The sequence below is a fragment of the Mus pahari genome, chromosome 14 (genome assembly GCF_900095145.1).
Source record: "Mus pahari chromosome 14, PAHARI_EIJ_v1.1, whole genome shotgun sequence".
NCBI lineage: Eukaryota > Metazoa > Chordata > Mammalia > Rodentia > Muridae > Mus > Mus pahari.
Window position 1 is genome coordinate 30,799,716 of NC_034603.1, and position 23,634 is coordinate 30,823,349.

At 43.7% G+C, this 23,634-nt stretch overlaps 1 protein-coding gene and 1 non-coding gene across 4 annotated transcripts; one reads left to right on the forward strand and one right to left on the reverse strand.

Moving 5' to 3' along the window:
• Window positions 1-681: 681 nt before the first annotated feature.
• On the forward strand, window positions 682-824 carry LOC115065412. Its single transcript, XR_003845203.1, has one exon. It is a non-coding gene; the product is annotated as a small nucleolar RNA SNORA67 (small nucleolar RNA).
• Window positions 825-1,991: 1,167 nt separating this feature from the next.
• Znf286a (zinc finger protein 286A) lies at window positions 1,992-13,282 on the reverse strand. Of its 3 annotated transcripts, none has more exons than XM_029546329.1 (6): window positions 13,190-13,282; window positions 12,738-12,903; window positions 11,780-11,865; window positions 8,534-8,644; window positions 6,807-6,896; window positions 1,992-4,517 (listed from the first exon to the last, which is right to left on the reverse strand). In XM_029546329.1, the coding sequence occupies exons 4-6, from the start codon at window positions 8,619-8,621 to the stop codon at window positions 3,304-3,306; spliced, it is 1,392 nt and encodes a 463-aa protein (XP_029402189.1). In that variant the 5' UTR covers window positions 8,622-8,644; window positions 11,780-11,865; window positions 12,738-12,903; window positions 13,190-13,282; the 3' UTR covers window positions 1,992-3,303. The 3 variants fall into 3 exon arrangements, with proteins under 3 accessions (XP_029402189.1, XP_021069577.1, XP_029402190.1); XM_021213918.2 differs by having other exon boundaries at window positions 8,534-8,648; XM_029546330.1 differs by lacking the exons at window positions 12,738-12,903; window positions 13,190-13,282 and adding an exon at window positions 11,566-11,685 and having other exon boundaries at window positions 3,227-4,517; window positions 8,534-8,648; window positions 11,780-11,866.
• Window positions 13,283-23,634: the final 10,352 nt, after the last annotated feature.

The window sequence follows — 23,634 nt, forward strand, 5'->3', positions numbered from 1 at the left end:
TAGAGTGAGTTCCAATACAGCCAGGGCTGTACAGAAAAACCCTGTCTCAAAAAACAAACAAACAAACAAACAAACAAACAAACAAACAAACCAAACCAAACCAAAAAAGAGATGTGAGAATGGAAGTACTGGAAACAAACTATAAGAGGGGCCAGCAAACAGCGCTGCCACATTGACGTCTGTAAACCCAGACTGGTAAGAAGTACTTAAGTAATTCGTTCTGATGGATGTGTAGCTGCTTCATTAAAAATGTGTATTTTAAAGATATGTAACAAGTACAATTTAAGTGATAAAGAATACAAGTGTTTGAGAGCACACATGAGCATATGGGAGCACCTGGGTAGTTGGATTGCTTAATGTATATCAGATCCTTTATAGGCATTGCTGTCCTATTTATATAATGTAGTTTTTTTTTAGAGCACACATTTGCTAAGTGGGGATGGGAGAAATCAGACTCAACTTTGGAAAGCTCGCATTGGGCTTACTTCATTAGTAAGATTTTAGCCTCCAGTTGAATTGCTCCATCTAAGCTTTGAGGATACTGAAGAGGTCTTAGCTGACAAAATTAGAGATATACAGTAGCGTTCTAAGGCTAGGAATACTTCCGTATGCCATTTCTCTTCTCTTATTCTCCCACTCTACTGCTCCCAATATCCTGTAACCTTAAAAATCAAGTCAATTGTCCAAGGTGATTCCCTCACCAAAGGACTGACTGTGCGCCCCTTTCAGGAACGTAGCAACTTGGAAGAAAGCCAGGCATGCCCCAGGTCTTTGGTGAACAAGGAATACTTATTTCCTTTGCTCTCCTCTGGCTGCCTACATCTATATCTGCTTAGTCAGGATAGGTAGCGTCCTCCGATGGCTATAGTACCTTTCTTGACCTAGGCCAGAGGCAGGCTCCCTTAGTCATCCATTTTGACCTTCCCACCAACAGGGAAAATGACATCCTCAGAATCTGCCTAGGTGGTCGGTTTGGCCTTAAGGGTGGGGTTATCAACACGGTGACAGGACCAGAGGACTCTTCGAGACACTGAGACTTTCAACATTTCCATGTTGCTGACCTCATCTGAGGGGCTGTCCTGCTACATGGCCCTAGCGTAGGGTTCAGTCCTGGTGGGCTGAGGAGCAGCTGGTGTGGAGAGGGAAGGCAGCCAAGGGATGGACAGCTTCCCTTTTGAGGCAAAAGGAAAAAAGTAAAAACCTAAGTAGCTTGAGAGGACTGCTGAGCTCCTGCGCTTTTGCAGGGGCTCTGTTCATTTGCTCCACCCTGCTTATCAATCTGCCTTAAGAGGGTAGAATGGGCTCATTTCCTAGTGAAGGGCAAGTTCATCACAACTTTTCTACTCCAACTGATTTCTTATGGGTTTATCCTTCTTTCTGCCTCCTTGATGTGGGTGATCTAGCACAGGGCTGAACATAAAATATTACAAGAGTTAGGAGATGATCTGCAATGGACCAAATATGTCCTTCCAAGATTCAAGTGTTGAAACTTTATCACCAGGATGATGGTATTAAGTGGGATCTTTGGCTTGCTTTAGTCATAGAATGCAAAGTCTGTTGAAATGAACAACAGAGGGAGGGTGTGGAGGTCTGAATGAAAATGGCTCCCACAGACTCATAGGGAACAGCATTGTTAGTACCTGTAGGCTTGTTGGAATAGGTGTGGCTTGTTGGGAAGAGTTGTGTCACTTAGGGAGCAAGCTTTGGGACTTTAGAAGCTCAAGCCAGGCCTAGTGGCTCGCTCATTCTTCCTGCTGCCTGTGTACCTAGATATAGAACGCTCAGCTCCTTCAGCACCATGTCTGCTTGGATGCCCCCATGCTTCCCACCATGATGAAAACGGACCAAACCTCTGAACTGTAAGCCAAACCCAATTCAATGTTTTCCTGTATAACAGTTGCCATGGTCATGGTGTCTCTTTACAGTGACAGACAGAGGGCAAGAACATAAAATAGAATGGTATAGGAAGGCAAAAAACTAAAAACCTGCGATTACTTTTCCTATAATTTTATTCCCATATAAACTAATACAGAATAGAATAATAAAAAGCTGGCACTGTGTATTGTTTTACTCAATAGTTACTTGAGCTTTTGTTTTTTGTGTTTCTCATCCAATCAATGGCTTTTGGTCACATCTGTCACTTATAGTAATAGATCACTATGATTTCATGTCGTGTTTACTTTAGAGGTCAGGGATAAAGACCAACTAATGTATGGAAGATAAGAATAATAAAATAATGTGAGCAAGCATGAAAGCCAGATAAGTGGGAGAAAAAGATGTTATCCTTGGGTAAGTCACTTCAGGGCTGTCCTGTGAGCTTTTTCCATACTTGAGAGTATGCCAGGCCGCCACACAATTGCTTCAGTGTTCTTCTTGACTGGGACCCTAAATCAAATAATACATTGACCATTATCAACTTTTCAGATATGTTCAAACTGCAACACACCCAGAGAGCTTCCTAAAAGTCACAGAGCACACTTCACCAAATGCTCAATAGTCTACCGGGATCAACTCTCCTTGATGATCTGATTATACAAAGCCAAGGGCTCTATGAATGGCAAAGATGAGAAAAGAGGACCTTGGCACAAAAAGGCAAGGGAAGACTCTGATCTATTAGGTACCGTAGCGTAGATCCAAGGGAACTAGAGAATCTTCAAAACTAAAGGATAGCAATGCCATTTATGTGAATCAATGACCAATACAGTTCATGTAAACCCAACCTAGAACCTTTTGTAAGTACATTTAGTTAAGTTCATCAAATTAGACAGCGCTCTTTGTGGGGGATGGAACCCTAAGCAGTTTTCACCTCTCAACCTCCACTTAGTTTTTAAATACAGAAATTACTCTTGAAGGAAACGATACTATGGGTCTGTCTGTCTTTGAGTTTACAATAACTCAACTGTGTCTTCCTGAGGATAAGGCTGTATGTCTCAAGCCTAATCTACAAAGTAAAAGGTTCCCTCACTAAATGAGAGGCTTCAGCAGTCCCTGCTATGACTAAGCACAGTAAAACCAGATTTCACGATATTCAGTTTTACTGTCTCCCAAACATTTCTCGAATTTAAAATTTGGCATTTGGAAAACCGGGAACAAAAATTTTGAGAACTACAGCCAGAGGCTTTCACTATTATCAAGCCAGTGGGTAGAAGGGATTTCCCATCTGCTGTTCAGAGTTCTACACTGGACAAGTGAAATCATGCACACACAGACACACCCCAGGGTCATATTATGGTCCCTCTATTTCAACAATCAAATATTAAACACAGCGATTAAAGCCAACCTTCACCTAACACTCATCACTTTTCAGGGTTGCTCTTCAGTGTGAGTTCTTTGATGTCGGATGAGGGATGAGCTGCACTTGAAGCTTTTCCCACACCCGTTACACCTGAAAGGCTTCTCTCCAGTGTGAGTTCTCTGGTGTTGAATAAGAGCTGACGAATGAATGAAGGCTTTCCCACATTCTCCACATTTATAGGGTTTCTTTCCGATGTGAATTCTTTGATGCTTTGCAAAATTTGAGCTCCGGCTAAATGTTTTCCCACATTCGTTACATTCGTAGGGCTTTTCTCCAGTGTGAATTCTCTGGTGCTGAACAAGGTGCGTGCTCTGACTAAAGGTCTTCCCACACTCGCTACACTCATACGGCCTTTCTCCTGTATGAACTCTCTGGTGCTTCGTAAGAGATGAGCAGTGGCTAAAGGCTTTCCCACAGTCTTGACATTTATAGGGCTTCTCTCCAGTATGAGTTCTTTGATGCTTAATGAGAGCTGAAGAATGAATGAAAGCTTTGTCACATTCGTTACATTCATAAGGCTTCACCCCAGTATGAATCAGCTGATGCTGGGCAAGGTGTGTACTTCGGTTAAAGCCTTTCCCACACTCGGCGCATTCATAAGGTCTCTCCCCAATGTGAATTCTCTGATGTACTGCAAGGGATGAACTTTCTATGAAGGTTTTCTTGCACTCCCTACACTCGAAGAGAATTCTAGTGTGGGTTCTCTGATGTTTAGTTAGATTGGCTCTGTGGCTAAAGGACTTCCCGCACTCACTGCAGGTATAGGGTTTCTCTCCAGTGTGAACTCTCTGGTGTCGGATAAGTACTGAACGGTAAGTGAAGAGTTCACCACACTCATCGCACTTATGAGGTTTTTTCTCTTTATAAGGTCTCTGCTTTGTCATTAACTTTGATTTCTGCTTCAGTCTTTTCCCAAGCGTGTGAAAGTTCCAGGATCCTTTGGGGTCTCTGTCATCAGTTGTAAGGAGAGGTTTCTGACTGAAGCTTTTCCAATATACATCACGTTCGCCATCTTCTTCCACAGGGAAGGAGTTCCTGTGAGCGGACATTTGTCTTGGGTACTGCTCCCAATTCCCTTGCTGATGCTCTAACCAACGCTCACATTCAAGAGCAGTTTCAATGTCGGAGTCAGAAGCAGTATTTTGTGTCAGTCTGTCTGACTCTTCTTTAGAAAAGTCTAGCACTGAAGTTGACTCCTTGCTCTCAGGTCTGGTTTCCACGTCTGAAAAGACATTGCAAATGCAAATGTTCTTTGTTTTCTGTGCTCAACAGTAACACAGTCCTATAGCAGGTAAAGATTAATCAAGATGGAAGCATGCCTTTGTGGAATTAGGAGGTCTGACACTCTTACTGGATGGTTTGTAAAATAAGAAGGAAATTGAGGGGAATAAGTATGAAGGTGAAGAGCTCTAGCCAGGAGAATCGGATGGGAGAAAGGTGATCAGAAATATAATGCAAGGAGGGAAAAAGATGGCTCAATGGTTAAGGGCACTTGCTGCTATGGCAGAGGACCCAGGTTCATTCTCTAGGATCCACAGGGAGGTTCAGAATGCTCTGTTATTTCAGTACTAGGGAATCCAACACTCTCGCCATGCCCACACTCATACATGTAAAGTAAAAGTAAATGTTTTTTTAAATTATTTTAATAGTGTGTGTGTGTGTGTGGGTGTGTGTGTGTCCATGTGTGGATGTGGATGTGTGAGTCAGATGCCCACAGTTGCCAGAGGCTTTGGATCCCCTGGAACTGGAGTCACAGACAGGTGTCAGCTGCCTGACAGGGGTGCTGAGAATCAAACTCAGGTCCTCAACAAGAAAGTATGCATCCTGAACTTCTGAGCCATCTCTCTGGCCCCTAAGATGAAATCTTAAAGAAATTAGTAAGAGCGGGGGGATGTAACTCGAGGGTAGAGTGCTCACTGAGTCTGTACAAGGCTTTGGGTACCAATCCTAGGAATGAAAAAAAAATCAGTAACTCTGACCTTGAAATTTTAAAGTTTACTAACTTTGGGGCTATTAAATATACCCCAAACTGGAAGAGTCGATTTCCTCCTCATTTGTAACACCACTTCCATCAAGCATTAGGGTCTAAAATACACAAATAGCTCTAACAAATCAAGAAACCTTGAATAGGCAATAATCACAAGTGCTCACGTGGTTCAGACTTAGCACTCAGAGAAATGCAAATGAACAGTAAGTGGCATTTTTTACAAGATGGACAAGGGCCACTGAGCCAACTGGTGGCCAATAAGCAAGTATGTGATACTTTAAGTCCCATATATCTTCTTCTAGGCATCGACCTTAAGGTCAGTTCTCAAGAGGAACACAAGTAAAAGATAATCATGCTGCTCTGCTAATGGCCAGCAGGTAAAAGCAACTGTCCAGTTTATCCACACAATGCACTGCCTCCACACTCCGTATTGTTTGAAAGAAAAAAAAAAGTACAATTCATTACATATTAACATAGACTGAAAACAAAATGAAATAGTGGAGCTTAAAAATGATCACAGAAAAACTGTAGCAATAAAGCATACATTTTTACCTATATATAAGCATGTGCATACATATACCTGCACATGCAAATACAAGAATAATCCGTACCAACTTCAAGACAAAGTGGCTACTACTAGAGAATGGGAGAATTAAGCCTTTGTCTGAATTGCTAAAATTTTAATTTCTTAAAAAGCAAAAGACATGACTTATCTGTAGAAATGGCTAAAATAAACACAGATAATATTAACTGTTGATAAACATGTGGAAAAACTAGAAGTTGGGATTTCTTCCAGTGGAGACATAATTGGAAAGATTTTGTAAACCTCTGTGGCAATATGTACATTTTACATACACACACACACACACACACACACACACACACACGTTCATCAAAAGGTATGTGGAAGAATATATACAGGAGCAGTGTTCATATAACCCAAACTCTCCAAATGCCTGTCTGCAGGAGAATGGGGAAACTGGGATACTGCAATGATGGAAGACTATGGAGCACATTCAGTGAGCTAATCTCACCAACATGCCGCAACGTGACTCTATCTCACTGGGAAAGCTCAGGAAGGATGGACACCGGACTCAGAGAACACACAGTGATTCCATTAAAATAAGGGTCACCAGACATCAGAACTAACCATCGGTGTTACCAAGGTCTCCCTAGGGAAAGGGGATTGAACACCGGGCCTAAGAGTACTTCTCAGGAGACTAGTTCTTTCTTGATCTAGGCAGTAGTTACATGGATGTGTTCAACTTGCAAAAATTCATAGAAACAATGCTTTTATGTATTTTTTACTGTTAAAAAAAAGGTAAAGGAAAGAAAGGAGAGGAGAGTGAAAGAAAACATGTTTAATTTCAGTGATGGTTATTTTATTTTGACATATGTTTAAAAAACATCAGATTTTCAAATATTTTGACAACCAAGGTGCACAGGCACTTCTAATGCTCTCTAAGCTTGGAAAAGTGCACTTGTTCACTCTTGACGCCTCCGAAGCCCCATCGGCCTACCTACCTGAGTCACTGCCCTTGGGAGACTTCTCAAGCGCCAACGGTTCTTTTCCATCTTCCGAATTACAGTTATCAGGTTTGGAAATGGGGAGCCCTGTTTATTAAAAGAAAAGGAAAGGAAGAGAGTAAAATGAATGAAACGAGTCTTTATGGTGGGCACAGAGATCACTGCTGGAATTTAGGCCCATGCCCTGCAGCTACAGAGACAGGATGTTGTGAGGCCAGCTGGGGTGAAGGAAGAGAACCTCCAAATGGAACTTAAAATGTCTGCAAGAGTCTAAGACTGGTGCAAGGCTCAACAGAGTTTGTAAAGACAAATTTGTTGTAAAGGAAGACAAGTCTTTCAGTTTCCTTATTGCCCAAGGGGAACAATACGAACTCGGGAAAGAATATGAATGATGTAAGTCTTCAGGGTTATCCTCAAGCTATGACTGCAAGCACCGTTTTTGTCTTCTGATGTTTTTTCCTTTCTTCCTTTTCCAATTACTAGAATTTCTTTCAGGATTTATTAAATGAGGCCACCATAGTCTGTTCCACCCTCAAATAAAGTGCACCTACATATGTGTGCTCGCATGCTCACACACACAGAGTGATGCACAAAGGATCCAAAATGGGCCACGGGCACCCCCCTCTTCCTGCCCTATTCTGTTTCCCAGATGGATGTATGCCTATTAGTTGAATCTTCAAAATGAAAGTGTCTCCTTGTTTTTTGTTCAGCTCTCTAACTGGAAGAGTAACCTATGCCCAGAGCTGCGGATGGTCACCTTGGCCACATAGGAGGATGCTAAATGACTAGTTAAGACAGGGCACAGACAAGTCCACTGATTATAAACAAACACACAAAATCCCAATGGCACCTTTGCTTTCCTAAGTTCCTCCCCCTGAAGCTAGCGTACAGTAGGGGGTTATTTGACTCTGATACACAGATACCAAGGGTCTAGAACAGAACGGGGTGGGGCTCCAGCTCAGTGGCAGTGTGTATGCTTAGTACATGCAAGGCTCAGAGTCAATTCCCAGCATCCAGCAAAATAAAACATTTTCTTCCTCTATGCCAAAAAGCAATACTTTTTTTTTTATTATTATTTTCTTTATTTACATTTCAAATGCTATCCCGAAAGTTTCCCATACCCCTCCCCCCACTTCTGTTCCCCTACCCACCCACTCCCACTACTTGGCCCAGGCCTTGCCTTGTGCTAGGTCATATAGAGTTTGGAAGACCAAGGAGCCTCTATTCCCACTGATGGCCGATTAGGTCATCTTCTGCTACATATGCAGCTAGAAACACAAACCCCGGGGGTACTGGTTAGTTCCTGTTGTTGTTCCACCTACAGGGTTGCGGCCCCCTTCAGGTACTTGGGTACTTTCTCTAGTTCCTCCATTGGGGACCCTGTGTTCCATCCAGTAGCTGGCTGTGAGCATCCATTTCGGTGTTTACCAGGCACTGGCATAGCCTCACAAGAGGCCGCAATATCAGGGTCCCTTCAGCAGTATCTTGCTGGCATGAGCATTAGTATCTAGGTTTGGTGGCTGATGATGGGATGGACTCCCGAATGGGGTACTCTCTGGATAGTCCATCCTTTCATCTTAGCTCTAAATTTTGTCTCTGTACCTATAACAAAAAGCAACACGACTGAATGAAAAGTGATGGCTTGTTACTGCATTTCATTCTCAGTGAGGTAGCGACAGCCCCTTGAGTGGATTTCCGAGCTACGGGAAAGAAGCTGCTCTTACAGAGTGAGACCAGGTTCCTGTAGTTCTCCAGCATCACGGCTCTGTGTGCAGGATCCAGCTTCCCCCATTCCTCTGGTGTAAAGTCCATGGCCACATCCTTGAATGTCACGGCTTCCTAAGACACAAATATACTTTTTTTTTTTTTCATCATCTTTTAGTTGATACCCGTGGTGGCTAGTCTTGGATGTCAACTTGGCTATATCAGGAATTAACTATAAACCCAAGCAGGTGGGTACACCTGTGAGGGATTTTTTTTTTTTTTCCGGTTCGTTGGATGGTTTGAGGTAGGAAGTCCACCTTACATCCGTATCTCTTCAATAGACCCACCCTAAGTCTGGACCACACTTTCTCGTGGTTGCAGATATAAAAGACGTAGGAAACGGAAGCTTTTGCTTTGCTCTCAGCCTCACCGGCAGGCTATAAATCCTGCTGCCCAGACATTCCTTCACTGGCACTGGAGCCGACTTCTTTGAGATCCTGACATATACTGAAGACTAGCCGTTCTGACCACCAGTCTAGCCTCATGGACTGAACTGGACTCTTGGTCTTTCTGTCAGGAGCTAGCTGCTGCTGCCTGACTAGCTGGACCAGTCTCTCAGCCACCCTAATAAAGCTCCTTTAGGCAGGTTCATTCTATCAGCTCTGTTCTTCTAGGGAAACCTGACTAAAACAATACCTCTTCCTTTCATTCTGTTCTTAACGGAAATAAAGCAGAAGGCCGAGATGCACTCAACAGGGGAATCGGTGGGTTTTCTCATAGTGTTTAGAGCCCCAATAGTCTATGATCTCCAATAGTCTACGTACTTTCAGTGAGTACCAGGCACAGTGTGAGACTCAACATGAAATAAGACTGTGTTTGCACCATTGAGAAATTACCATTTTTATGTCAAAGAATTTAAGATACACATAGTGAGAAACTAAGAGAATATCTGTATACTTCCCCTATAACTCCTTAATAAACACACACACACACACACACACACACACACACACACACACACACCATGATGTCTTCAGGAAGACAGAGAGGTCTGGCAGCGAGCAGCAAATCTGGTGAAATGTGGAATTAATTCAAGGTAAAGGCCATTAAGTTAGAAATGTAATATGCTGATTAAGGTTACAGATATAATTTGAAGTGCTTCCAAGGAAAATGCCATAAGGGTATATATCTCTGTTGCATTGACAATGATAACAACAACGACAACAACATCTACAAAAGGCAGAGGTTGGCTACATGCTGTACCTCTTCAAGTAAAACCATAGGGAATGGAAACAATATTCCAAGTTTGCTGAAACAATGTAACAAGTGCTGACTTGGACATAAAGCACCTTCTATTTAAACACTCATGAAATATTTGCACAACCCAACAAAGTAGATTTTAGTAAATTTCTCAATAGGAATATAATAAAGCCATAGCTGATGGTAACTGCCAAATTATACTGGAACATAAAAACAGAAATAGGAGCAAAATGCCAAGCCCAGTCTTAAATGGCTAACCACTTGGGAGATGCATGGCACTCTTGAAAATGTATTTTAAAAACACATAAATACAAGAGAAGAGCACACAGATCATATCAAACATATCAGAACATATCAAACATATCAGAACAAACTCATAAAGAGAATTACAGGATAAAAGCTGAAACTTTATCTGGATTCAGTACTGTAATCACCAGACAGTTATCCTCTGTAGAAGGAGATAAGGGGAGGAAACTTATCAAGCCTATACCTATCCATATTCTGTGCTGCTTATTAAATCAGCGAGAGCTAAAATTAATATACATATTTTCTAAACTTGGTAAGAAAAAGATAGAAGGGCTGGTGAGATGGCTCAGCAGGTAAGAGCACCCAACTGCTCTTCCGAAGGTCCTGAGTTCAAATCCCAGCAACCACATGGTGGCTCACAACCATCCGTAACAAGATCTGGCACCCTCTTCTGAAGTGTCTGAAGACAGCCACAGTGTTCTTACATATAATAAATAAATAAATCTTTAAAAAAAAAAAAGAAAAAAGATAGAGAAAACCCCAATCAACTCAGATAGATTTGAACACAAAATATCCAGTATTAGCATTAAATAAAATCTAATAACATTAAAAAAGAACAGACTTTAAAAATATCCATAAAAGATCCAATCCACCATGATGACATAAGAGCCCTCAATCTAGTATCCAGGCATGGAAACTACTCGCTCTTCTTTTGGTATCTGTACCCCGATTTTTCTGTCCCTCTGTGCTGGGTGATTTAGGCCTGGGAGGCATCAGATACAACTGATTCCATCTTGGAGTTACAGGTGGAATGTGTCTACATTCGTGCGCACAGCTATACTCCTCGAACAATTACACCTGGTCAACATCAATAATGGTGCAGAAAATGGCTCTTTATATAATGCTAGAATTAATATAAGCAGCAGGAGAACGCCTAACCTTCCACCTTAGCGATGTAAGCTTACACTTGTTTGATGATGCCATGAAAAAAAAAAAAGCCTGCTCATGGGCAAAACTCACAGAGTTTTAGAAAAAAGTTGACAAGATGGACATGCTAGCTCTCTATGTTACTGCCTAAATCCTTTATCTAGCCAGTTAGTTTGGTCAGTAAAGACACCTCTTTGCAGAAGCCAGTGTAAGATGGGTATCTTCAGATGGCATGTAAGCCTCTGCGGTTAAGTCTGCAAGATTCACAGGGCAGATCAGAAAGTCCAAAAAGGGCCAGAAGTCATTTTTACAAACATATCGAGAAGAGGCTGACTGAGGGATTTTGGGGCTGCAGAATGCAGTATGAACACTGTAACTAGAACAACCACAGACTATTCCATATCTAAGTTTTAACTGAGTAGGTATTATTATTATTATTCTCATCTCTTCAGCATTTAAGGTGTTTTCTGAAGCTCCTATTTACAGCCTCATGTGTGCTGCTTCTCTTAGAGAAATGCAAGTTTTAAGAAGTATATACTATATGACCCTTAAATTAGCTTTCCACATGACCAAATACAGAAATTAGCAGAGTTGGGGAAAGAAGAGAAATGTGGCTTACCTGCCTGTAGAGAGACAAGAAATACTAGATGGAGAAGAGAGGTACTATGGGTAAGCAGAAAATATTTCCTACTGAGTCCATTGGTTCCTTAGAATTAGAACTCAGGTCTCTAGATGGGCTCTGTGGACAAAGAAATGCCACATCTCAAAGGGAGTGCATCTGTGCTCTGAGACACAAGGTGGGATTTGATCTCAGTAACCCCATGGAGACTCACCTGGGATCTGGCTGTGAGTCTCAGAGCAGCCACGTCTCCTTCTGCACTCTTCTCGTGGGAAAGGAGAGAATCCGGGGAAGACAGAGCTAAAGGGCAAGAAAGTGGTAGGGACTGGGTCTGGACCTGGCTCTCTACTCAGTATAATCTAAACCCCTCCACCAGATACACTCCCTGTTAACAAGGAATCCAAAACAAGCTGCTACTTTCCAGTACTGTAAAATATGCTCAGGCACGTTGCTCCTCTGGGCTTGAATTCAGTTGCTCTACTCATGATGCATCCCCTCAAACAGAACTCTGTGGTCTACAAACTAGAATAAGTAAATTTCCATTATAATCTACCTAAAGTAGACTCAATGGTTGAAAAAAATAATCCCTTTAAAGCTTCCTTAAGGCGGAGATTGCTAGATCTCACCTCCAAATTCTGATTGGTTGAGGTCGAGGTCGAGGTCACATTTAGCAATCTAAAAAGGACCCCTGGAGGAAATTTTGGCACAGTAGGTCGCCGAGGGAAGTTCAAGACACACTGGTCTCCTAGTGCTGAAGTCAGCCCCTACCTTCCGTGCCTGGGAAGCAGGTCGTGAGAGTGCTGTATTGAAACAGCACACACAGTAACTATGGATAAAGTGGGATAACGTATGGAAAAATATTTTTTTTTGTGAACTACAAAGTTGAATTCTTGGATCCACGATGGAAACCAGGATGGGGCAGTAATTTGGAAGAACTTGTGACTACACTGTGACAATGTCCGCACTGGTGGGTCCATTGTGCACTTAAGTGGAATAGGGACTGACCCATAGTAAGTCCTGCAACGTCTCAGAGCCCACCTATCCTCAAGATAGCGTTGACAAGTTGCCATCATTGCCCAAGAACCACTTAACCCACGACAACGGTGGGTTTCCCCTTCAAAAGGAAGATTTCCACTCTTCCATGATGCACACCAACCCAGGAGCAATTCTACCTCTTTTCTGAGGCAATTCGGCCAAACTCGTCTCCATGATCACCACCTCTTCCATGCCCCCAAGGCCCTGCTTTTCTCTGGTTAGCGAAGTCAGCAGTCCACGGAGCCTCGAAGGACTTCTTCCCTCTTGGGCTCTGTAGAGAGTGTCGCTCAGATCATGTGGGACCTGGAAACCAGGGAAAGCATCCTGAATCCGAGTCCTCACCTGTCTGTTTCTGGCTCCTGGAGCTGTCCCCTAGGGGACTGAGTGCCTGAGAAGTAGAGGGCACAGACAACCCCTCCAGATCCGTTAAGCTCTCCAGTCTGCACTGGGGTCCCAGACCGCTCGTGGGGCGGGGAGGGAAGGGGACGAAGCTCAAGAACTACAAATTCCAGTCCCACCTGGCAGAGAACAACCACTGGACCACCGCCGAGGTAAACTGAGGACCGCAGCATCCCACCAAGAAACTCACCTCCCATCCCAGGCCTGACAAAGGCTACGAACTTCTCCCGTTTGCTCTGAGTCGCGCATGCGTGACATTTTGTGGGGCAAATCCAGGAACTACAACTCCCAGAAGCACCTGCGCGCTGCCAGACCCCTCTTTCTTGGCAGGTTGGGACCACGAGTGGCTCAGCGGCACAGCGGGATCTCTCCCTCTCGCGAGAGAAAAGGGTGCATCGTGCGTGGTATCCCGCAGTACCGGAAGGTTGGGATGTGGGAGACAGAGTGTCTGTCTCTGCACCTTTGTCTGCACAATTACGTCTATGTAGCTTCAGTCCAAATTCCTTTACTGTTGGCATGTGTGTGTGGCTTTTAGCCTTGGTTTTGCCCTCCTTAAACTCATCTTTTGTCTTCAAACGATATGAAAGCTGTAGATTCAGAGCAGGATCCAGGTAGCACTCTCATCTATCCCAATGGTCTTGTATTCCATCTATTTTGCAATCGTAAAAAACGTGTATGAGCAGAGCTGAAAATATTGAGCCAGTTTCCACACACCTGAGCAGTAAGTTCTTTGAAAGGAAAAAAAAAAGTTCATTTGTCAAAAAAGTTGGACTCTCAAGGGCCTGTGGTTAAGTTCCACCTACTTTGAACTCACTGTGTCCAAAAAACCCCACCTCTGTGCGTTCATTTACTCCAGTGCACCATTTGCATACGCTAGAACCAGAATACATTCAACTTTTGATTCTCGCCATCTAATCACCAGATCCTACTGTTACATGCAACTCTTCAATGTGCTCATTTCTTTGTTTCTACTATGCTCTGTACCCTCTTCCACGTCTGTCTTTGCTCCTACATTCCCTGTCTCTTCCACCGCTTCTCCCTCTGTGACCATCATCATCTTTCCATATGAAGACACCCCATTTCCTCTACTTCCTTCATTCCCACTGGGTTCCTACTGGACGCCCCATTGTGCTCCAGACTCATTAGATCCATTGGGAGAAAGAAACTCAGAGGGAGGCAATGGCCCTTGGTGATCTATGTCTAAAGAATTGCACTTGTTCCTTCCTGTGCTGATGGAGATTATGCTTTATAGAAGAACCAGATTAGATGCGCATGGCTAATTTGTCCCAACACTACCTTCCCCTAGATCTTTGTGTGAATACATCGTCATTTCCCACAGCACATCTCTTCCTGTGGTCAGCTATGGTGGCTTTACCTTGTTACATTTTGGTATACTTCACTTCTAAGTGTACTCAGAGGACGTCTAAGGAGAGTGAGGATATATAAGCTGGCCCAGAATGCCAGGAACAAAGAGTAGGTTTGGGTGTGTCTTTTTAGTGGCTGGAGCAGGGGTAGTCTGAGAGTGTGTCATGGATAGGCTTAAGGATTTATGTCTTCTGCCAGCATTTACTTATTATTTATCTGAGAGCTGCATGGATTGACTCTAGAGCCTTGTACATGCTAGGCAAGTGTCACTGAGCTGCAGCTCCAGGCCTGAATTTCCTTAAGCATCCAATTTCTGGTGGGAGAAGTGGAGAGAAAAGGATGGATACTCCGATGCTGTTGATGGCCAGACATCAAAATATGAGGTTAAACTCTTAAATGTGTCCATTTCTCTTTAAATATCTGCCCAATAGTGTATTTTCTGTTAGGGAAGACACCTGTTTCCTTTCCCCACCTTTCCTCTTATTCAGTTGCTTCCTTTTCTCTTTCCTGGAAGCTGAACTTGCAACTATTTCTTTTTAGGAGTTGTGTGGAAACTGGCAGCCTGTCCCAGGAACTCCCATCTCCTGTTCTCAGTGGAAGTGCTAGAGTAGAATGAGCCAACACTTTTATAAAACATTTAAGGGGGAAAGTGACTATGAATTTGTATCAGAGTATGGCCAGATTACCCGAAGTCATCTGTAGAAGGTTCCTGTGTATGGCTTTAAAAAATCGGTTCCAGTAACACCAACTTAACTGTATACAGAATAATCCTTGATACGGACAATTCTTATACTGCAATAGGTATGGAGACTCTACAGTGCATCATTTCCATAGAGGGACCATAGAGGCAGAGGGGCTTCAAACATGTAGCCTTTTATTTACAATAGAGAATACAAAAGTCTGGAGAGGTTCAAGCTTTTTGGGCAGGGAGTTTGGGAATTGGAGGGTTGAACTTGCATGGATTCAAAAAACAAAACAAAACAAAATAACAAAAAAAAAAACCACTCAGCGATATGTACACCCCAGAGGAAGAATCACAAGACAGCAGTAGACATAGATGATGCTCCTCATGGTGTTATGGTGTGTCCGCCAAGGCTGGAGTAAGTCCCCAGGTGTTGGGCTTTTCAGGGACAGTGGAACTTTTTAGTAGGGAAGTAGTGGGAGGTGATTAAGGACTGGGGATACTATCCTGGAAAGGATTAATGTCCCCCAAAAGATGTACATGACTGAATTAGTATCTTTTGGGTGAGGACTCCCAGTGTCACACCTTGTGCTTGAGCAATGTGTAAGATGCTACCTGTAGTGGCTATTCCTGGTTGTCACCTTGACTATATTTGAAATGAACTACAATCCAGAATTGGAAGGCTCACCAGTGAACCTAATCTGGAGACTGGGAGATAGAAGTTTCTGATCTGGATCTTGGTATGGAGATCTTGAGACACAGTGGTGATTGAATCCAGAAGATTAAGACAGGGAGATCTCCGAGTCCAAGATCATCTGGGATTAAAGGTGTGGTGGTACACACCTTTAATCTGGGCTACACCTTCTGCTGGGGACCATATAAGGACACTGGAAGAAGGGAGTCTGGCTCTCGCTCTTTCACCTTCTCGCCGTGTGGGACTCAGCAACTGCTAGATCCTTGGACTTCCATTCACAGCTACTACTGAACCATTGTTGGGATTTGGACTGCAGACTGTAAGTCATCAATAAATTCCTTTACTATATAGAGACTATCTGTAAGTTCTGTGACACTAGAGAACCCTGACTAATACACTTCCCAAGAATGTGGTTGACACAATAGCATCTTACACTTTAGCACACTGCCACCCATACGGCTTACAATACTTGCTCATTTTGTAAGGGGCTCTGGGCTATCGTCAGAGCAGAAAATGAAGTTCCAACATTGTAAAGAAAATTAACCTTTTTCTTTCATGTTATATCATGTTAAGAGTCACCTGAAGTGCCTTGATGGCCTTCTCTGCTCAACTTGCTAGAGCGTCAGTCTTCAAAGGCAGTCAAGGGCGCAGAGGCATAGCTTCCCTTCAGAAGTGTGACGTCATTCCTTATGGTGAGTCTTTATTGTGAGGAAGCCCCGTTCCTTATAACCTTACCTTGAGCAGTTCATTTCTAGTTTCCTGGCTTTCCACAGACATGATAAGCATCGTCTGTTTAGGTTCCTCTTTCTTCAGTTCGAGGACTCTCTGAGGTGGTAGGTTGTAATCTACCTGAGGAAATACAGCTTTTCCAGGGATAAGTTTATAAATTGGTCTTGTTCTGGGTTTATACCATTCCCCATGGGTCTTTTGAATTATCTTTTGTTTTATCTCTGTTGTCAGGAACTCCAAAAGCCACAGTTTGCAGCTTTCCCCTAATATCCGGAGCAAACTGGCTGATGAAAGAAATATCTAACGATAAATATTTGATTATAGGAAAAAAATAATGACCTTTAATTGTAGTAAATGTGATCACATGTATGTGTCTTTAAGTTTTATCTTTCACAGATCTTCTCTGAGACTTACCTGGGACTTGTGTAAGTGTGCTTAAGTATTCTGAGTTTCTTTTCTTTCTATTATTCCCATTTGACATCAATCCTTTATTTTAAGGACAAAGCTACTATCTAAAATGATTTTTCATCTCAAAGCACTACCCTTTCTTCTTGAATCTTTTGTATCAAAAATTTCCAAAACCAATAACTTTTGTCTGCTTTTTATTTGATATTTCCTTTTTTATTTTATTTGTCATTAGAGAGTGTTTCTTTTTTTAAAGTTTTTTTTTTGTTGTTGTTTTAAAGATTTATTTATTGTTATATGTAAGTACACTGTAGCTGTCTTCAGACACTCCAGAAGAGGGCGTCAGATCTCATTACAGATGGTTGCGAGCCACCATGTGGTTGCTGGGATTTGAACTCAGGACCTTTGGAAGAGCAGTTGTTGCTCTTAACCACAGAGCCATCTCTCTAGCCCCAGAGCATTTCTTTTTTTAGTAAAACAACCATTTAAGTAAAATAACTGTGTCCAGAATCCAGCAGAGCATGGTAGTGGTTCTCCCTCCCTCCGTCTCCCCACCTCTCCCTCACTCTCCTTCCTTCCTTCCCTTCTCCTTACCGACACTTTAAACCAACTAATCCATTTGATATTTAAGTGCCTTGATGACATGTTCTTGGACATGGCTTTTGCTTAAAAAGCACTTGTTCGTCATTTGTGTGCACCAAAGGGCTGGATGGAACTCTGGTCCCTGGCTTCATTCTGCGCCATTTCCTTTCCTCTGAGCTCACTGCCTCCCTTTGCACGTGACGCACAGAGTGAGCCATTATCTTAACTGACTCGTCTTGGATCCTAGGAGAGATAAAAACAGTGACTTGTGCCTGCAAAGCCGTGCCCTGGAACAAGAACGGTGACTTCCTGAGAACCCGTTTATCTCCTCAAGTGATAGAAATTTCTTGAACCATGTTTCAGAACCAGAACTGAGACAGTGATTAACCAGACAACACCCTGACCACGATTGCCCAATTTTATATACTGCTCATCCTCTGTCTTAAACATTTCTATTTTAAATTTAAAACTCATGCAAGTATGCTGGAGCTGGGCCTGCGACTATCAGACTCCAAGACTTTAGTCTCAAAACTCTGGTTACACTAGAAACTAAAATTAATGTGGGCTAATTTAGCTATTTCAATGTATGTGGAAACTAATTTCCAAGTCAATTTGGCGCCAGGTAAACAATGTACAAACATAAGTACATGTTGACAACCTATATACATAAAGCCATATACATACACACACACACACACACACACACACACACACACACACACACTTACAGGCACATACAGATTTTGCAAAGCACCTGATTTGATTCTCAGCACCTACATGGCTGCAAACCATGGTCTGGAACACCAGTTCTAGAGTATAACTCCCTCTGCAGGCCTCTGTGGGTACTTCAGGGATGGGGTCATTTATATATACGCAGGTGAATCTCACGCACGAAATTTTTAAAAAATTAAAAACATTTAAATGAAAACCTTCTGTGAATTTGAGATCTGTCATTTACCAGTTTTATAGTCATACTTTATCTTAGCCAAAAGGCCGAGAAGCAATAGTTTTAAAGTGACACTGATGATCTTATTATTATTTAGCAGCATTGATCAATCTTTGATTCTAAAACTGGACTTCCAAAGACTTAACAGAATCAAAGTAGAAAATGTAAATCCCAAAGACACAGTGTGTAACCTGACCACCACTAAGGTTAGCTGAGTGGACAGCAACTGCTTGGCTTTAAATGGTCACGTTACCTTTTTGGGGGTTATAAATTGGCTGGAATAAGAATCTTGAAAAACTTATTTTTACTTTTTACATTTTGTTTTTTAAAGAGAAGAGCACAGGCAGAGAAGGCAATAGCTCTCAGTCCTAATGTTACAAGTGTAAGTTAAAAGTCAACCTAGTGTACTCATATTTGTATAAACGCACCTGTGCATGTATACCCCACACTTTGAACTGGGCATATAAAGATTAGTACTTTTAGTTAGCTAAAAGATGTAAAAAATGAAATGGCCACAGAATTTGTACTATTTTGTTAGAAACTGTTCAACCCTGCGGGGAAGGTCTCCTTCATCTTCTTATGTCTGTCCGTGTTGGGTTACATCCTTGGCAGTGGGTTACATATATGGGAGGGCCACATCTGCACTCTGACCACATGATCAGGAGACTGTACGCGTGTTTTCCAGTTTCCTCCTAGACACCCCTTTCCTCCTTAGCGGAGAAGCAAGAACTCAGGGCTAAGCCAGCGCAAAAGCTAGAGTTAAGAGCTGTAGAGATGAGACACACTGGCTGCTCAGGCAGGAGGACCGGAGTTTGGGCCTCAGCACACAGGTAAAGCTGTGTGGGTTTGGCAGCCCACCTGCAATCCCAGCACTTGGGAGGCGGAGACAGGAGCCCCTGGTGCAAGCTGGCTGGCTAGACTAGGTGGGATTGGAGAGCTCTGGGTTCTGTGAGGGACCAAGTCTCAGTAAACTGAAATGGAAAGTGACTAGGGAAGACATCCAAGGTCAACTTCTGGTCTCGACGTGCATCTCTGAACGATTTGGTGTGGATGAGAGAATATATAGTAGATAGGTTAGGGTTCTAGGGGGTGGGAAAGGTATTTCATTTTCCTCCTTTGGGATATGAGGTTTGATACAAGCTGAGGTCATCAAGGACATTAGAGGTGTCTTCTTTGATACTCATTGGTGTGACACCCCCAACTTGCTTGTGGGCCATGACAGCCAGAATTTAAACCATCTCAGGCCACATTTTCCCCTACAAAATAGGTCCACGACAGCGTTAGGGTTTAAGCATTCCAATCTTTTATCCAAACTCCCCCACTACCCAGCTTATGTTATAGCCAAAAATAGTGGGCTAATTTTCTCTAGATTCCTAGGCTAAACCTAGTTCCTTGACTAGCCTTCCTGATTTTTATCATTATCAACAGTTCTCTTGATACAAATTTTTATCCCTGCCACGAGACTCTCCACCATCCAAGATTTTATACTGCTGTGGCATTATCTTCCTAGGCACCATGGTGGGGTGTTCAAGGGGACTAAAGGTGAATTTCCTGTGGGAATCCTAAAGGGAGACTCAAGAAATCAAGGGTCTCTGCAGTGGGAAGACATCCTAAGGCATTCCATGGTGGAGTTGCCAGGAAGCCCCGTCATAAGCATTCTGCGTGAACCTGAACATATTCTGCAAAGCAGAAGCCCTCATTTGAGCAGACAGCCATCGGGGGCTCACTCATCCTACAGTTAGAACTTAAACCACTTACCCATGTTGCCTCTCCTGGGTCCAAGTCTCACAACCATGGGATGCAAGTCCCTGTTATGGGCATTTCTGAAATCATCTCTTCTGCCACAGGGAAGTAAAGTCCTTCTCCTCAGAGTTTCTAAAAGGGCCCGAGTCACTAGGTCTGGAGAAGAGCTTCCCTACACAAATGGCCCTGGCCTGTCCCAGATGCCATCCAAGTTAAATTGCCAATGGATCTCCTGCCCTCTGCTCAGAACCTCTGACTATCTGTTGAGGTTAAGTCTATATCTCCAGGATAGGCCAATCTATAGAAAAGGAGCAAGAAGGTTATGGGAACAGCCAGGACATTAGGAACCAGGAGGAAACCGTGTGACTACCCACGATGGCAGTCAGGAAGTATGGAGCAGGATCAACTATGAATGCTGGAAAGGACAAACCCCCATTACCCAGCTCACATGTCCCATTGCAGGGCCCAGGTGCCCCTCAGCTGCCCCATTGCCTATGTCCCTCTTCTAGTCCCCACAGCCCACAGAGGCAGAGAGCCTCAGACTCTGAATCCCATTCCCCACAAGATGACACTAGAGGGTTGGAGGTGAATATTGGGGCCCTTGTCAAGAGAAGCTCACAAAACTACTAGATGTGGGGACCTTACAGCCTTCACTGTCCTGGTGCTTCTGTTCATGGGGCAGATGCAGCCTCTTCCACTACAGGGAGTCTGTGGTGGAGTAGGGATGAGCCTCTGAGAGATCCCCATGGATGAGTAGGGATGAGCCTCTGAGAGATCCCCATGGATGNGAGTAGGGATGAGCCTCTGAGAGATCCCCATGGATGAGTAGGGATGAGCCTCTGAGAGATCCCCATGGATGTCAGCTTACTACTTTCCATGTCCCTGAATCCTGTCAGTCATTCCTGTGTGCCCCAAGAAAGGTGAGAGGAGGAGAGGAAGGGAGGGAGGAAGAGAGGGAGGAAAGAAAGAAGATGTGGAGATGGGTGAGCAGCATAAGAAAGTCTGGGATTAGGTGGCGCTTGGCCAACCCAGTGCCTCTGCATGGGTGCTACCTTCTTTGGGCTGGCATCCTCCATGTGGGCATCACCATCTTTGACTGATGTCTTGGGTTGTGCGTGTGTTTGCGTTGGGTGTAACAATGTGTATATCTTCCCATTGTTGCAACAGGGATGGCGTGAGGGTCTCTATAGTAGGTTTGGCCTAATGATGTTTATATTGTGTTTATTCGGGTCCCCATTTTTTTTTTTTGCACAAGAATCTGCAGGTCTGCACTGAGGGACCCTGCCCCCCAGTTGGTTCTGATTGGTAAGTAAAGTTGCTGGCAGCCAATGGCTGGGCAGGGCAGACAGAGGCGGGACTTGTAGGATTCCTGGGCTAGGGACAGAGAGAAAGGAGGAGGAGGAAGAGGATCCGATATGCCAGGAGAAAGAGAGGAAAGACACCACGCCTGAGAAGGTGCGTGACAGAGAGCAAAGCTGCCAGGTAGGAGCCTGGGAAGAGGGCTGCCTGACTGGGTCCAGGGCTGCAAAGATGGAATGTAGACTTTAGTAAGTAATAACTTGGGAATATTGAGGGAGGTTGATTAGCCATGTGGAGGTTAGGAAGTGACCCAGCCATTGAGCTGTTTTAGGCATATCAGAATCTAAAGGCTGTGCATGTGTCTTTTACGTGTATCTTTCATTTGGGAACCCTGAACACTGGGGTGGGTAGCGAGGAACACGCTGCCGATGCCTGGGTCAGTTTGAGTAGTTTAATTTGGTACTACTGTAGGTCTCAATATACTGAATTCCAACTCCTTGCCTCACTGTGTGGCCAGTAAGCCATGCATGATAAGGAAGGGATGGGACCCAAACACACTGGGTTGCTGTCACTGCTTCCAGTGCAGGCCCTTGCCAGCCTTTCTCCGTGCCCTGGGGAGGGAGGAAGGGGTAGATTAGTGTGGAGAGAAGTCTGCTTGTTAGAAAGGAAAAAAAAAAAAAAAAGGAAAACATTCCAAGCTCTGTTAGGTCTCCCTGGAATTACTAGAAAGTTTTAAGAAATTAGGAACATAAACTTTATCTCTTGGCTGCCAGTCATTATAGGTAGGTGTGGGGGTCCGATAGGTACACGCTGGACTTTCCAGATCCCTCTGCATGGTAACAAGAATTTGGAAAGGGGCACATAGATAAATGATAGAAAAGGAAAGAACATATTCTTAAGAGGGGAAGTGGGCCATAAAAGGTCAGAAGCTCAATGGCTATAACAGATTGTGATTTTTATATCGAAGCATGCATGGGCTTTTGGATCATTTGCATAACACACAATTTTTGGTATATGCTCTATCCTGTTACGTGTAGCTTGTGTGTGTGTGTGTGTGTGTGTGTGTGTGTGTTCTAGTCTTTCTATGGTGCTGGTTTCTTTCATATCCCAATTTTGACCTCATCCTCTCCCCTACTCTCTGGGCACAAAGTGAGTCTGTGCAGGACTTCTGCCTGGAGGCTGATGATGTTATAATTCAGACAAGAGACAGTGGTAACTTAGGCTGCAGTAATGGCTATGGAAATATAAAGGGTGATGGTTTTGGAGATAGTTGGGACAGAAAACGGTGATGGAGTGGAATCAGGTTAGGAGAGGAAGGGAAGAATGAGCGTCTTACTTACTTCTCGATTGCTATAGCAAACTCCATGACCAAGAATCTTACAAAAGAGAGCATTTAATTGGGCTCATGGTTTCAGAGGGCTAGATTCCATGATGGCAGAGAGAAGGTACAGACGAGAGCTCCCATCTTGATGCACACCCACAACAAGGCAAAGAGAAGAGAACCCTGGGAATGGTCTTTTGAGACTGCAAAGCACACCCCCAGCAAGGCCACATCTCCTGATCCTCCCCAAACAGTTCCACCAACTGGGGATCAAGTATTCAAACTTACGAGTACATAGGGGTGGGGGTGGTGGGGAGGCTTCTCATTCTAATCACCATGAGAAATGCTCTAAGGTTTACTTGCATGTCTGGTGAGGAGCTGCTGGGAAACTCTGTGAACTGTGAGTGGCACACTGTGGAAAGATCAGGGAAGGTCTGCAGTTTAATCTTGGGAATGCGATTAAAGCTCACGGCTTAAATGAATAGTCCTTAGATGTACAGATCTGAGAGTGGGGGTTGCAGACCTCCCATTTACGAGCCAGGTATATGGAAGCTTTGGAAATGTATGAGCTCACCTAGGGAGATCTTGAGAACAGGTTGAGAAGGAGAAACAGCCTCCGTTTGAACTTCAAAGAGCTTCTCACCTTTAATGGTCAGAGGGTGGGAGCACGAAAATGGGCTGAAAGGCGATGGCCACGTAGGTCAGGACAGCCTGAGTGGCCACATTTGAAGATTATCTATTCATTATCTAGTTCCCCAAACACACTCTCATTGGCTGAGCTGGTCTGCAGACCCAAGTCTCTCAACTCCCAGATCATGGTGGCTCTGTTTATAGAAACCATCTCTGAGCCACCTCATGACACCTGCCAA

What these genes read in the sequence shown, in the direction of transcription:
- Znf286a (XM_021213918.2), bottom strand. Translation starts at nt 12,792, where the DNA reads ATGGAAGAGGTGGTGATCATGGAGACGAGTTTGGCCGAATTGCCTCAG. An exon ending in CGAATTGCCTCAGAAAAGAG is followed by an intron (nt 11,866 to 12,737) that starts GTAGAATTGCTC and finishes CTTGCCCTTTAG; the next exon opens with CTCTGTCTTCCCCGGATTCT. An exon ending in TCCCAAGGGCAGTGACTCAG is followed by an intron (nt 4,518 to 6,806) that starts GTAGGTAGGCCG and finishes ATGTCTTTTCAG; the next exon opens with ACGTGGAAACCAGACCTGAG.